The sequence below is a fragment of the Numenius arquata genome, chromosome 11 (genome assembly GCF_964106895.1).
Source record: "Numenius arquata chromosome 11, bNumArq3.hap1.1, whole genome shotgun sequence".
In the NCBI taxonomy this organism is placed as follows: Eukaryota; Metazoa; Chordata; class Aves; order Charadriiformes; family Scolopacidae; genus Numenius; species Numenius arquata.
The window spans coordinates 41,733,496-41,749,433 of record NC_133586.1 but is presented as its reverse complement, the minus strand read 5'-3'; the positions used below and the strand labels follow the sequence as shown (position 1 = coordinate 41,749,433).

The 15,938-nt window shown below is 40.0% G+C and overlaps 1 protein-coding gene across 2 annotated transcripts; it reads left to right on the top strand.

The window, feature by feature from the left end:
- The first annotated feature begins 600 nt into the window (after positions 1 to 600).
- Positions 601 to 14,989, top strand: LOC141470225 (F-box/LRR-repeat protein 21-like). 2 transcript variants are annotated; one of them, XM_074156162.1, is made up of 7 exons: positions 601 to 732; positions 4,428 to 4,523; positions 5,881 to 6,021; positions 8,460 to 8,911; positions 10,308 to 10,430; positions 11,150 to 11,321; positions 12,689 to 14,989. In XM_074156162.1, exons 4-7 carry the CDS (start codon positions 8,537 to 8,539, stop codon positions 13,330 to 13,332), a joined length of 1,314 nt encoding a protein of 437 aa, XP_074012263.1. In that variant the 5' UTR covers positions 601 to 732; positions 4,428 to 4,523; positions 5,881 to 6,021; positions 8,460 to 8,536; the 3' UTR covers positions 13,333 to 14,989. The 2 variants fall into 2 exon arrangements, with proteins under 2 accessions (XP_074012263.1, XP_074012262.1); XM_074156161.1 differs by lacking the exon at positions 601 to 732 and adding an exon at positions 810 to 1,077 and having other exon boundaries at positions 12,689 to 14,988.
- Positions 14,990 to 15,938: the final 949 nt, after the last annotated feature.

Below are 15,938 nucleotides of genomic sequence, written 5' to 3'. Positions count from 1 at the left end.
GTGTGGTTTTTGCCCCCACGTATTTTTAACCCCTTACAGTAAGTCAGGGTGAATCTTGCCATCTTCGAATCGGTAATTAAGTTGCTGTTCCAACTATTTTGTTCACTGACTTTGTAAACCTCTAAGCCAGTTAATGATTAAGTGCTGCTAAAATTTCAACCTCTTGATCTACCTCAAATCACTAATTAATTTTGAATCGCTGCTAAATCATAAGCGTCAAATATTTCCATCTGTGACACGGGGCTGCCCCATCTCAAGGCAGATATGGGGTTAGAGGTACTTCATGACAGAAAATGAGCGGGAGCCTTGCAGTGAGGCCCTCAGGAGGCCTGGTCAGGAAGAGCAGCCGTCCCTGCAGCTCTGGGGAGGAAAAGGAGAAGCCAGGCGGGCTGGGGACCAGGGGCAGGTTCCCTCCTTACCCCGCCGATAGGACATAGCTAGCTCCAGCGCCTCAGGAATCATCCACCTGCCGCCCATCCCCATCTTAGCCGCGGGCCGAGGCCTGCCCCGGCGCGAAATGGCGCCCGCCGTCACGTGCCGCGGCCTCGCGTGGCGCCTGCGCGGCCGGGACGGCTCGGGAGCCGCCGGCTCCTCCCCTCCGCGGCCGGTGGCGGTGCGGACAGGGCGCTCGGCGGGACGGGAGGCTTCGGGGGCTTTTGGCGGTGCCTCCCTCCCCCTCCTCTGCGGCTGGCCTCGGCCCTGCCACTGCGAGGGAGCCGCGCCCGGGCGGCGGTGAGCGGCGGGGTGGTTGTAGCGGGGGGAGCAGCCCCCTGCGCGGCGGATGAGGGCGGAGAGGCCGCGGAGTCCCGGGGAGGGCGGGGCAGGTTCGGGCTGGGAGGGCGGACGCTCGCCGCTCCCGGAGACCTTAATTCTCCCTGAGCCGTGAAGAGGCCTGACCTCGGCAGGGCTCCCGCGTACGTGTGGCGTTCGTCAGCCCCCGTCCTCGGCCTGAGGGGCGGTGACCGGTAAGGGGCCCGGCCGCGCTCCCTTCCCCTCAGGGAGAGCTGAGGAGGACGCCGCCGGGAGAGGTAATGCCCTGCCCCGGGCTGCCTTCGCTCCCAGCCGCCTTGTGCTGAGGTAAAACAGTGCAGGAAGGGTTTGATGTGACATATAAAAGGCTCGTACCCTCTCGAAAGTCGCCTGGCTTTCCCCACGCCGGCAAAATGACTGGGGGGTTGACCCGGCGGGGTGGGCATCCGACCTCGGGAGTGGGGTGCTGGGGATACTCCGGGCCGCAGGCTGGAAAAGAAGGGGTGTTTGGTTGTTTTTTTTTTTTTTTTCGAACGTGAAAAGCTTGAATGGCGTGAAAAGTCGGGTCGAAACGTTTCTAGAAAACCTGTAGAACGAATGCTTTTTTTTTTTTTTTTTTTTTTTTTTTTTAACCTGCCGTGTGATGTTTGGGTAAGCCCTCAAGAGAACTCTTCAGATGTGTCATGTGGTAAAACAAATGAAGTCTTGGGTATTGTTCACGGTCTAAAAGCTGTTCAAGTGGGGGTGGCTTTCTTCTAAAAACAATGCATCAGTAGAACACGAATAGCTGAGTTTTGCCACCTAACTAACACTAAAAGTGGCGATGTGTTTATATTTCTTCAGTTAAAGCTAGTGCAAGCATTAAGATGTGCAGCTGAATGCTGTTATTTTTAGGTCTCTGAGGTTTTGTTATGAACATATTGGAAATGCGATAAATCCCTTGAGAAAGAGTCTCGGTTTAGAATAAAACAAGGATTGCTTTAAAAAAAATAATAATAATCCTGTTCAGAAGCAAAAAGCCACCCATTAACAGATCATTGTGTCCTAATTGAAGGAAGAGCTTCATCGTGGAGCTCCTCATGCCATAGATTTTTCTGAGACTTAAATTTAAAATGCATTTTTGATCTATATTTTAAAATATACTCAGTGATTGCATTTGAGGCTGCGCCAGCAGTTCCAGCAGCTTTCCAGCACTGCCTTTCAGCTGCGCTCCTTCCGCAGACGGACTCTGAATTCCTTCATGTTGTGAGCGGGCAACCTTGATACTATCACTGGAAAGTGTAGTATTTTTTTTTTTAATATTTATTTTATTTTTTTAAAGACACTGTGATTAATGTGACAAGTATTTCAGTTGTTAAAGGCAGATCCATAAACATTAATTTCCAAGCGTTAGTTAAAGCTTAAGTATCGTGATATTGGCTTGATCCCAACAGATTTCCAAGTTTAGTTATTTGAAATAGTTTTTTTATTTCTCAGGAACTTCATTTCTGCTGGATTTGTTTTTTTGGGATGGGGTTTTCTTGGTTTTTTTTTTTTCTCTTTTTTTTTTTTTTTCCTGTCTCTGTTAGAAACCTGATTTTATGGTGTTTTGTTTTATTAGTTCCTGCTGAGTCCTGGTGTTGAGAACTGAAAGGGGAGTCTACAAATTGGAGGAAGCAGTTGGTTTCTTTGTGGCTTGAATCTGTGATACGTTGGGTTGTAGTAAAAAAACCTGTTTTTTGTGACGGACACTGTAGCGTAGGAAGCAGTGAACAGCTGCTGACTATAACTGAGCCACTGCTGAGCATTTCTCACAGTCCCCTGCCAAGACCCCATGTCATGGGAGAGATTTCAGTGTCTTGATTTTAGCAGAAGTTTACGGTTGTGTTACCAGGATAAGCTGCAGAAACTGTTATTTAGCTTGAATTTTTCTGGATCCCTGTTGGGTTTTGCGGATTTGAGTTTGAGTAGGAGAACATGCAGCTGTGCAAAATACTTGATCACAGAACACTGAGGTCGTAGAGTTTATAGAGGAAAACAGCTGTATAAGGCACTGCATTAATATTTGATACTTTGCTCCACGCAAATGAGAATATGAATAGATTTGATAAACCCCATCAGTTGCCAGTGTGTTTCATTTCAACGACAGTGTTGCTGCTGTTTATCTTTGATAATAATTTGGCTAACTCTACCTTAGACTAACAATTCACTGTTATTTACATAACAAGCTTGTATTTGATTGCATCTCTGATAACTAGTTAGTTTTTATTATAAACGTTTCTGCTTACACACGCTGACATGGTTGAAGTGGCTTTGGATGGTTCTTGTGGCCTTGGATGCTTACAGGAATCATCTTAAGACTGTACACCTGATTTATTTTTTTTTGTTAACAAGAGCTTTAACTTTTTTTTTTTTAATGTAGTATCTAAAATTTTGCTACTTTTATTTGCAATGTAAAACTATAAGCTTCCTTCTGCAGTGAGGGGTTCTAGGACAGGTCTATGAAAGAAAAGCTCACTTCATCAGTCTGTAGTTAGGAGGGAGTATTCAGCTCTTACAGGTAACCAGCCCAAATTCAGAAGCCTACTGGCTTCTGCTAGTATACTGGCTATAGCCAGTCTTAATCAACAACTTAATAAAACTAGATTTGATACATTTCTTACAATAAAAGGATATTACTGTCCTTGTCTTAATTTTCAGGTGTTATTTTACTACTAACAGTTATTTTGCTTGCAGCCCCACTGAGAAGTGTTGGGAAGAACACTGAAATCCTGAGTTTAGAGCAGCTGGAAGGGTATACTCCCAGCCCCCATGATAGGCGTGTAAGGTTTGTCACGAGGAAGTTTTCAGTTATTTGACATGTTTTTTTATAAAAGCAAACTTGGTAATATTCTTGGGGGTAAAGCTTTGAATGATTACGCATGATGCGAGACACTGAAACACAAACTTACCTGTAAGGTAGTATTAATACGAAGTAGTGTGGAGGGAGGTGGGGGACTTTTAATGTAAGTCCTCGTGATGTGGTGGTTGGTGATACACCCGCGAGCTTTCTGGGAGCTCATAAACTGGGAGGAGGCTGCAGGCTGGGAGGTTTGTTGTTGGTGGAGCAGCTCTTGTCTTGCTCCCTGCCATGTGACGCTGTACCCAGGGCTGTGCTGGGTGGGGACATAGGGCTGCTCACGTTTGGTGGTAGGAAGCTGTGCCATGTGGCTTCTGTGTTTTCATCATCTGTCACGTAGTTCCCTAGGCCAGTAGCCAGCCTTGCCAACGAAGGGAAAAAGGCAGGAAAAAACATTCTGGACTTTTTTTTTTCCCCTGTTTTCCATGACTCTTACACGACATTAGTAGTTTTAGACAGTGTGGTTAACCAAACTTCACTACTAATGGTAACGCAAATATTGAATAACTTACTGTTTACATTGTACTGTTGGCCGGTGCAATGTAAATGTAGCTGCAATACTTGTTTCCCATCAGTTTTATACTTGATCTGACCTCACGTTTCTAGCAATGACACAGTGTTTGCATTGTGGAATAAGCTACCTTGTGTTAAGCTGATGCCCTCAAGCTCCTTTACTAAAGCAAAAAAAAGTATAAATTGATGTCAACGTTTTTTCCTATCATTGTTGCGTGGGATATAATACAAGAATTATTTTTTTATCCAAACTAATAAAACTTTTTGTGGCATTTTATCTGGACAGGAGGGGAAAGCAGACAGATGCTTGTGAGTGCCCCATGGCTGCAGCTGCCTCAGTTCACTCATTTATTGCCTATTGTAACTTGGAAGCATTCTTTAGGTAAGAAAGCTGCTTCAAAATATGTCATGCAGTTTATAAACTTACACATTTCTGTCTTGAATCTTTAAATTGCATCTCGGTGTCTTGTGCTCTCAATTATAACGTTATTTATGTGTTCTGTTTATATGTGTCATTATAAACCTACCTTTTATGTGTGAGAAACTGACAGCACTTTTGCAAATGAATTTTATTTATAAACCTACCTTTTATGTGTGAGAAACTGACAACACTTTTGCAAATGAATTTTTGATGCTGTGCAGAGTTAGCAAAGGGACACTCTGCTCGCTTCACAGGAGACCATGTAATACTTGTAGACTGTTTGTGCAATACAAGGGCACCATAAATTACAGGCTTCTTCAGATGCCATCTGTGAACAGAGTGACTAATGTGTATCAACTTTCTAATTATAAACAAGCATGGCTATGCAGATTTTAAATATTCTGTTGTGTGAGCTGAGCAACAGCATTACTTGCACAGATTTCAGTACTTGAGTTTGATTTTGCTTAGGAGATAGGGGCTGCTTCTCTTGTTGCATTCCTAATTAACACATGTAGTACATCTGTGTTAAACTTCACAACTATAAAGCTGATACCAACTGGGATGTTTTTCAAAAGATGATGGTATGACCTGGGAGACATGAGGCTTTAGATTCTCCCATCTTTTAAAGAAAAAAATACTATCTTCAAACAATATAAAATGGGTAACTGAATTTGGAGGGCTTGGGAATGCTTTCTTAGAGCAGACCAAGATACTTTTCATGCTGAGGTACAGGGTAGCTTTTTTGTATTGGTATATGGAAGCATATTCGTACATCATTGTTGTCTTTTTTTTTCCAGATAGAGTTTAATTTAGCCAAAACAGTGTGTTTACTGTCAAGATTATCATGATGTAGTAAACATACTTTTTGGAATAAAAGTGAGTCATGTTTAAAGCCAAGAGTCCTTAAATTTTAAAATACTAGAAGTCATATCTTTAACTATTTTGATTTGTGTGGTTTTGGTATACAGTAAGCTGAAAAAAGTTAACATTTCTTATCCAGGTTTGTAATTCCTTTAGGTCATATTCAGGAATCCAGAGGTTTATTTGTGTTGCATAAGAGAAATGATGTGACTAAAACTGTAGATAGAGCAATAACTAGATTTGTGCCAACAATTACACCTTCCCATTAGTTAAACAATAGTTTTCAGGTAACATTTGGTAAAACTAATTGCCACATTCTGTTGTTCTACTTCCACATCAGCCCTGCAGTGCGATGTGTACTGTTCATCTCAGTCTTTGTTCCAAAACTGGGTTTAGTCCCTCCAGCGTGTCTCCTAGACATTGCAGAACAGTTTTTCTTTGGTCGCTGGCTTCACAGGTCAGTTCATCTTCTGGGACCCGTCCCTGCCTTCTGGTTAAGGAATCCATGCACACATACAGGATGACTCAACAGTGGGATGGATGTTCAGATACCAAAAAGGTGCTGGTAACTTGACAGGAACTTCCACATTCTTTGGAGGTATGTGTGCATGTAAACCTCTCGTTGAATACTGCCTGGATTATATCACATGGAACTGTAATGTAGTTAACTTCGGTTGTGTTGCGTAGTTTAATTATTTAGAACGAAATAAGCATTCACATTTTCGCAGTTAATATTAGGGCTTCATGTTTGGTAAAAAAATTGCGATATATAATCAATGGAACCTTTTTCTGGCTTTGCATCCCACGTTGAGTAATATAATATAATGTAGTTCTGCTAAATTACTGCAATGCAGAATACTAAAAATAGAAATTCTAGAGATATTCGTTTTAAAGGGATGTAGCAGCAAGAACAAGTTACAGTCACGCTCCATCAGTGAGACCATGGATACATATGCTCCATGAGTACCATGTCACATCTCTTCATACGTCTGGGCTGGATATGCTGCATCTGGTCAGTAGCCTGGCCTGTGGTTTAGGGGAATGGTGTCTTCCTGGTAGTTCTCAGATACCAAAACTTCTTGGTGGGAGCCAAAACAGCACTCATTAAGCTCAACTAAGTTTCAAATAGAAAGTGAAAATGTCCCTTTTTTTTTTTTTTCTTTTTTCAGAAACTTAGATTTTTACCAAGATGTTGCAAATTTGCATGAGAAGAGCAAAAGCATAGAGCAGCTTCTCAGACAACAGCATTTGTTTAATTCCATTTCTTGTTCTGGACTTGAGTTTTAGGAAACAGCTAAATTTGTAATTTCTCCCGAGGAGGGAGGAGGAAAAAAAAAAAAAAGGAGAACTCAAGCTAAATTTAGGACCGGTGTGAGAAACTGGAAGAGAAAGTTATGCAATGGTTAATTACTACATCCACACATAATGCTTTGGAATGCCCATTCATTGTGTGACTTAAAGCACTCAAAAGTCATAAAACATAGTCGTGTAGATGATAATTTGATAAAATTTAGTAGCAAAATGTTTATTCATGCTGAGCTTACATCTTCATTACATTCGTAACACTAATGTATTGCTTAGAGATACTGCTTTATCTTGGAGTGTATTGTTCTTCATTCTCTTTGACTTGCTGCCTTTGCTCGTTAACACAAGGCAGATGTAGCTGTTCAGGGAAGAAAAACATTATTAAATAGAATTTATGGACTGTCACTAACCCTTCTGCATGTGTCACCTATCGCTATCAGAAATGGAACTTTAAAGAGACTACGTGAAGACTTCTGAAGACTGCTAGAATAAATTCCTTGGTGGTTGAGATGATTTGTCAGGAGGACAAACAGTAGTGAAGCTGGTAATACGAAAGTTCTTAGTTACTTGGCTAGGTTGTTCTTTCCAGTTCTCAAGGAATGCACATGCTTTCTTTTCATGAAAGTGGAGTTACACTTGTGTGTCAGGCACATCATCAGCCATAAAGATTGGTTTTTATAAGTTGGGGAAAATGTGAGAGAAGTTTTTGATAGGATAGTCTGTAGTTTGGCAGCTTTTTCTGGGTTTTTGGTGTCTCCCCACCCCTCTGGCCCCTGAAGATACTATGGAAAATTTTCAGTCCAGAAAAAGCATGCTGTGAAGGTTGCCATGGAAGATTGTTCAGTAGTAACACATAACGTGTTCTGTTTGTTGTTGAAGAATGCATGGTTGCTTTGTGAATGGTAGCTTCAGGCTGGTTGGGAAGAGATAAGGTCTGGCTGAACGTCTAATTAATAGGACATTGGAGAAGGGGCCTCATCCCACTGTCAAATGAAGTAGCATTTGAAGTGATTAAAATAGTTGTTGAGAATTGTCTGAATAACAGAATGGACTTGAGTCGGTCGCACTGCTTCAGCATGTGAAAGCAGAGCTTTTCCTTGTTCTGCTTTTTTTCTGAACTCTGCCTCATGTGGCAGGCGTTCCTTGGTGAAGTAGGTTCCTGTGGCTTGCTATATTCTGGGGTCACTGTCCTTGTGCTGAAAAACAGCACGTGAACCTCACTTACTTGGCCCTAATTTGATAATTGACCTCTGAAGTTTTTTGTTGTTAGTTGTATAAACATTTTTCCTCTGCCTGGCATGATTTAAAAGAAACAGCCCAAAACAAAAAACCAACAAAGGAAAGCAGTGGGGGAGGTGGGGAAAGTTTTTGAATCTGTCTCTTCTGAATACATCTGTTCCAAGTTCATTGTTTAAAAAGGGAGTTTATGAATTGGGTTTTGTAGTCAATAAAATTCTTCTAGAAATCATTCATAGATTCTGTAGTTTGTCTGCTGAGTTTAAGTGTAAACATACATACTACTGCTAAACTAAATTGCTGTTAAATATTTCTTTTTCTACAAAGTGCTTGATGTACTGTGAAGTACTAACACGTGAAACTATACTTGATAAATTAACAAACCCAAATTCTCCAGATTTGAATCAAGTTGTACAAAGTAAAAGGTATTGAGAAAGAAAGTCCTTGACAATGTCTCTGCACTGGATATTGACATATGAACGTACCTTTTTTCAGAGGCCTACTGCGTGGGACACCTTTCAGGAAACGGCGCAGTTTGAATACATCGGATCGTGCCAGTACCTGAAACTTTCATGATGAAGAGAGCTAGGCAGAAAGGTGTGGTTGAAAATGAAGCTCCTCAAACGTCACAGAAAAACAAAAAACAGAAAACTTGTTTATATGGCTCAGTGTTTGGTGAATCTGACTTACACACCTTGATGGACTGGGGAAGCCTTCCACACCATGTCATTCTGCGCATTTTTCAGTTTCTACCTTTAGTAGATCGAGCCAGGGCATCTTCCGTTTGTCGAAGGTGGAATGAAATTTTTCACATCCCAGATCTCTGGAGGAGATTTGAATTTGAGCTTAGCCAGCCAGCCACTTCTTATTTAAAGTCTACACATCCTGATCTCATTCAGCAGATTATCAAGAGGCACGCTGATCATCTGCAGTACGTCAGCTTCAAGGTAAGTCGTGGATGAATGGAGGCTTGTTTTGTCACGTTACTGGGCGTGACGGATGCAGCTTCTCTGTCGGATGGCTTAAGTGTTGTACCTGGGAAGTCTTATGTTTAAAAATGCAACTACTGCAACAATTTATTTCCACACATGCACAGAGTTTCCTCCCATTTTCTATACTATCTCTACAAAGTAAAGGAAGAGATAACGTCATGCCATACAGGGCTGAAGATATGTTTTCAGAATATATAAAATACGTAGTTTTTGTGAATCAATGTTAGTGGCAGTCTGAGTACTCGGAAGATTATTGTGCAGATAAATTTCTTACACGTGGAAGCATTTGAGGAAATAAGTTTGTGTTGTGTGTGTGTATAATTTACTTGCAAAATAGAGCTGTACAGTGAAGAACGTCTTGAAATTTTAGAACCCTGCTTTGAAAAAGTGTGAGTAAGGGAGATTCTGTGCCTGTGTTGTCAGGTGATTGACATATAAGGACATAATTAAATAACAGTATACTTGATGTAAATGCGGCCTATGTTTATAGTCTCAAGATTGCATGAATTTGGACATGTTTCATTTTAATACTTGGTACAGTTCACTGTTTATCTCAGGAGATCATAGTTGGATTTAGGGGTGCTTTGTTTACTTTTGGCAGACACCTCTCCTTAGAGGACCTCATGGTTCTAAGCTGTGAAGGAAAAGCACAAGAAAGGATTGATATTAAAGCTAGGGTGAAAACCAGAAGCTTTTTTTTCTCAGCACTAGTAGCAGTTTTACATTTGGAGATACCGTGATTTGCTTGCACAGCAGTTCATGGATAATCAGTTATTAAATACCTGTAATTTCTGCACTTCATATAACACGAGAATGAATTGGCATTATAATGCCTTAATGCAACTTCTGTGGTTTTTCAGCTTTTCTTTTATCTCAACTACTACAGAGGAGGAAGAGGAGATGAAATAGTGATTTGTCCAAAGTTAGACATCAGGTTTATAGATGAATTGAGAATCAGTCATTATTCAACATGCAAACGTATTGTCCTTGCTCTAAGAGTTTAGAATTGGCATTTTAAAAAGGTACATACATACCACTGACCATCATAACACCAATACTGATTGCATCTGTTTAAGAAGGTGTGAGGTCATTTGAAGAAAAGGCTTAGATCTAAGCTCTCTGTTCACCCTGGAAATACCCAGCAGTCATACTCAGGAAAATTTTCTAATAGTAACTTTCCTGAACTCCTGTCTTGAAATTTCTGATTAATGTTGCATTTTGTCCTTGTGGTAAATGTAGTCTGACGCGGTACAGCTGAGTGAGTGTGGACCGTGCAGTCTTGGCTATCCATGATGCTGTTTTCTAAATAATAATAAAGAATGACTTCATGATTTTTAAATTGCTTTTATAGGTTGATAGCAGTACTGAGTCAGCAGAAGCAGCCTGCAACATCCTTTCTCAGTTGGTGAACTGTTCTATCAAGACGCTGGGTTTGATTTCTACAGCGAAACCAAGCTTCATGAATGTCTCTAAGGTAAGGTTCTACAAACTGTAACTAGAGTGTAACTACAAACTAATTCACTCTTAAACTCCTGTAGCTTTCTTACTGTGTTATTATTCAGCTGATGGTAATTTTTATGAAATAGTCTGTTTTTATTGGTGTATCTTCTTTAATTTGTGGCATCTTAGTATTAGGAACATAGTTCAACATCGATTCCATTCATTAAATTCAGTAGTGTTGGTACTTAGTGGTGTAGAAATGGGGAATCATTTAGAAGGCTTGAGTTTCATTATTTATAGATTAAAAGATACAGTGGTCACACACTGCAAAATATTGTTAAAATATTGGGAGATTTTTTTTCTTTGACTGTAGGTCAAAGCAGAGTTACTTTCTGGAAAATGAAATAAATGCTGTTTCCTTTTTTCTACAGATAAATTCTAGAAACTTCAGACATCACTATGTCCATTTGTCCCTATTTTATTACAGTGAAAAGATAAATTAGAGCAGATGAGTTAACTACTGAGTGTAAAGTTAATTTTTTTTCATGTGCAGCAGCCTATTTTTAAACAAAGATTTCCTATGTTCCTGTTCAAATAAGCCATTTTTGTTACACAAAAAAGGGGATGCCTAAGAATGGATTGGTTTTGTACTCCGTGCATGCAAAACCTGGGGTTTAGATGTAGAAGTTCTGCCTGTCTCTTTGTAGGATTGATTTATTTTTTTCACCTCCCTCCTTCAATTTCTCCAAACAGGCTCATTTTGCTTCAGCACTGACAGTGGTTTTTGTAAACTCCAAGTCTTTATCATCAATCAAGATAGATGACACGCCACTCGATGATCCTTCCTTGAAGGTTCTCGTTGCCAACAACAGTGATACTCTAAAACTGCTGAAAATGAGCAGCTGTCCTTATGTATCGCCCGCTGGTAAGTAGCGAATATATATGAAAAATGTAGTAGTAAAGTATCATAAAACAATAGGCAAGACTTAATTTGAAACAAGTTATTCATAAAACTTCTAGTGCTCTTCTGAGCCTCTTAGCAGAGGCCTTTTATTGACCTAGTCTCAGCTTGGGACAGTTGGATGGGGAATAAGAATAGCGTCTTTGTGTTACTGAATGAGTTGGATTAATGAAGATGGAGGTGTTCCTCGCTTGACTGCATCTTCTAGAATCGTAGGGATTTTTTTCATTCTTCTCAGCTGCTTTAGTGCTTCTGATGGGCTTGAGGAGGAAAAGCCTCCAAAATTAGTGCAAGCCTTTAACACATGTTCCAAGGAGTTGATGTTCATTGTCAGTTCAGTGTAAGGGTAACCGAATGTTTGCTGCTTAATGTGTGCAACCCCATAAACTGAGCTACTGGCATTCTATGGGGAAAAAACATGCAAAATCCTTGACCTGTGAATCAGCTACTGGTTGGTGGGATAAAAGAGATGAAAGCACTTGTCAGTAACTGTTTCTCAAGGTGCTGTGGGTGTAACTTACTGAGCAAAAGTGTTAATAATCCAAAGTTATATTTAAAAAAACCACCACGGAGTCTATACAAATTTCAAAAACTAGTAAGACTGAGTCTTTCAGTTCCTGTAGTGCCCTCGTGTGTCCAGATCTGGTAGTACAGACTTGCTTATTTTAGCATTGGTTGTTGAAGGGCTCACTCCCTATAAAATACAGGCTTGCCAGAAAGTCCGGAGAGCTTTTGGGTCCCTTCTCGCTTACCTTTCTCTTGAAATTCTGGTTCTAGGGAAAGGGAATCCTGGTCTGGTCTCTTTCCTATGTTCATATCCAGTCTACAAAAGGTGATTTAATCTGTGTATTTTGTAGTCCAACAGATTAAGAGCAGTTATGTTGTTTATGTCTTAATTCAGGCAAGGGTCTGTTTCAGCATAGCTTTTAAACTGGGCTACTGGTGGTCATTTAAATAGAATGCTTAGACAAACGCTGAAGGAAGGAGTATTAGGGAAGGGAACAGTGGCAGCTTCAGTGGGATCTTACCTAATTTCAGTTGCCTCTTCAAAGCTGAGGAAATTCTGCATAGGGAAGAGCAAAGAGGAAGAAAGATATGCAGATCCAAGATGAATATGACTAGTTAGACTTGGTGCTTTTACTGATAAGTGTTTACGGCCAAAAACCCTATAAAAGGATGCGGGTATCTAGAACTTTATCATATATCCTAGGGTTTTGGATGTAGATGTGAATAATCAAGCCAGTAGAATTAGTATTTGCTTGAGCTTTTCAGCAAACGGCTGTGCTTACATTCACTTTTCATTTTACAGAGCATTTTTTTTTGTTCCTCAGGAATTCTTTGTGTTGCTGACCAGTGTCATGGACTTAAGGAGCTGGCTTTGAACTACTACATATTAAGTGATGAACTGCTGCTAGCTCTTTCAAGTGAAAAACATGTTGATCTTGAACACCTTCGCATAGACGTTGTGAGTGAAAATCCTGGACAAGTCGAATTTCACACTATTAAAAAGCAAAGCTGGGATGCTCTTCTTAAACACTCACCCAAAGTTAACATTGTGATGTATTTCTTCTTATATGAAGAAGAATTTGATGCTTTCTTCAGAGAGGAAACCCCTGTTACACACCTTTACTTTGGTCGGGCAGTCAGCAAAGCAATGTTGGGTCGTATTGGCATGAATTGCCCGAGGTTAATTGAGTTGGTTGTGTGTGCTAATGGACTTCAGCCTTTGGATGATGAACTGATACGGATCGCTGAGCGCTGTAAGAACTTAACAGCAATGGGACTCGGTGAATGCGAAGTAACTTGCAGAGGTTTTATTGAATTTGTAAAGATGTGTGGGGGCAGGCTTACCCAGCTGTCGATAATGGAGGAGGTGCTGATTCCAGATAACGATTACAGTTTAGATCAACTACATTTGGAAGTCTCCAAACACCTTGGAAGACTGTGGTTTCCTGATATGATGCCGACGTGGTAAATTCTCTACATTAGCAGATAAACTGGTAGAATCAGGGCATTGCTTTCTATGCAAATAAAGAATTCCAAAATGAAATATGGAAACTTATTTCCAGATTTGAGTTTTTGTACCTTGAAAACCTCTAGCAGTGTAACAGCAAAACTAGAATGTTAATGGTATATTGAAATAGAAAATAGATTAAGTGTACTTAACGCTTCTGAAAGTATGTCTGTGGTTTACAGGTGCTTCAAACTCTGGTGAACTTGGGCTTCTCTGAGCTTCGGTTGAAATGTTCCATTCATGTTAAAGAATTTAATTTTCATGTCTTTGTTTAGTCTTTCCAGCCTAGTCAGAGGAGGACTAGAGAAACGTTTTTCCTTTAGCAAATCCCAACTTCAAGGGAAGCTGAATACAGCTTGGAGTTCAGGAAAACCATATTATTTGTCCTGGTGTTTTATATGATTATTTTTCAAAATGTTCATGTTATAACTGTAAAAGCTTGTACATTAATACACTTACACTAACCTAGGTTATTCAAATATGTAATCTAGCTTAAACTCATGACAGTGTATTAAAATGTTTTGGTAAATAAGCTTATGCTTAAAAAAAACTTTCCAGTTTTAAATTGCACTTTAAATAACTTTGTCATAAGAGCTAAACTTTATAGAATGCATTGTACAGTGTATTGTTTTTGTTTTATGCATTAAATGGATGGGAAAAAGACCTTGTTAAAATTAATGAATTTAAAAGTTTGGGTCTAGATTGATTGCTTGGGTGAGTGACAAAGCACTTTGTATAAGGAAGAGCTGCTGGGTTTGATGTCTGAACACTGTTCCGAGCTTTCGTTATTACGAGATAAAGAAGGATGTCATAAATGTGGCAAGTGAGAAGGAAGGATCAAATGGAATACAGTTGTCTTTGATCACTTTCTATGTGGAATCAATGGTTTAGAGCCATTAGAGCCAAAGTGGCCTGTAGAAATCTTGCCTGTATTTGAGCTGTGTAATAAGCTCCGATTTCTAGAGTAAGGATTACTGGAGGTGATCCTGAAATTTTTAGTTCAGGACTGTTTAATACTTGTGGATATTAATTGGTTTTTGATGATGAAGATTTTATTTTATTTATTTGTTTTCTTTAAAAGGAAAAGTTGATGTGAATTAGAATGTATTTTTGTGTTGACATTTTGCACACTGTAAACAGAAATGCACCGTATACAAATTTTGCTGTAACTATTTTCACGCTGTAGTTGCTCTATCTTCCTATTTATAATGAGAAGTCTACATTTGATTGGCTGGTAGTATTTCTCACATCAGATAAAGTGTCAGTTTCTTCCAGACTTACACTTCTCTACTCCAAAAATAACAGCTACAGGGTTAAACCACCCTTGTCTTGGACAGACTTGTTCCCAGTTACAAGCTTAAAGGGTTTAAGATAACAGTATCTAATGCCTGTTGGCCTCGGTAGCGTGTTATTGCCTCTTGCATGGTTAATAAGCATCTCCCTCTGGTTATTAGCACCTGCTACCCAAGCACTTGCCTCCATAATCAGGAGGATTATAATTGTCTTTTGTTTAAAAGACTGAAATATTTCTAAACAGTATTTGGTTTGATACGTGTGGTTTGCTTTAAATGTAAACATAATAAAGTGATCTAATATGTTTACTGATATTAAGACTTTTATCCGTCTGTTGCTCCGTGTCCTTCTGTTAAGCAGGGTTCTGTCCTGTTAGAAACCATCTACCCGATAAACCTGCGGAGAGGCAGTAGAAATCCTGCTGGATTTTGGTGAGTTAATCGTCATTTCACGTTCGTGCCTCAGACTCGAGGATTTTGTGACATGCTGAAACCACAAAATGGAATATGGACAAGTCTTGTAGATTGTTGGTAATTTCTAGAATCCTCCATGTCTCTCTACACAACATAAGAGCGTTAATGAGCTATCAAACACTAGTGGTGTATACAGAAGTACAGTTCAGGAGGAAACTAAAATGCTTTGAATATTGTCTCTCTCTGTCCCTGTGACTAAAACAGCTTTTCTGTGAAGCCATGAACATTAACTTGCTCCAGCTCCAAGCTTCTAGCAGAATGGGCCTGCATTTACTAATCTTGTGAGTTTTGGTGTGATTTTTTTGGTGCATTCACTGTGCTAACTGATCTTAACAAGATGCTTGCGTTTATAACGAAATAGCAACAAAATTGATGCATTAATCTGTGTGGAATACTGATTCTTTACTGGTAGTGTGGGAAGCTAATTTTAGTTGAAAGGCAACTTCTGAATGTTGAATTTTGTATTTTTAGTGTTAAGTTTGTTTACTGTTGTGTTGGTGCTATGGTATGTGCATTGTGCTTTGGGAGGAGCGTCAAAACACTGCCCTGTGTAAAGCAGCATTAGTTCTTCTTTTCCTTCATTAGTAGGTCATCCTTAATGACTGTGGTGGAGGTATTGCACTTGACGAGAACCTGTAGATCGTTGCCTGCCCCCTTGGGTAGCTGGTTCTTCAGAGCTCTGCCTTGTCCTCGAGAGGGCAAGTTTTGTCTCTTTTATTGGCTTTTCCTGGTTTTGCTGCCCCGAAAAGGCTATAATGCAATGATAGAGGTTGTTAGAATAATTAAAACCCTCCGAATGAA

Bases quoted from the DNA above. Each gene is read 5' to 3' on its own strand.
- LOC141470225 (XM_074156162.1), top strand. From the start codon at position 8,537: ATGATGAAGAGAGCTAGGCAGAAAGGTGTGGTTGAAAATGAAGCTCCT. The intron at 8,912-10,307 runs GTAAGTCGTGGA...TTGCTTTTATAG, and splicing joins TGCAGTACGTCAGCTTCAAG to GTTGATAGCAGTACTGAGTC. The intron at 11,322-12,688 runs GTAAGTAGCGAA...TTTGTTCCTCAG, and splicing joins TCCTTATGTATCGCCCGCTG to GAATTCTTTGTGTTGCTGAC.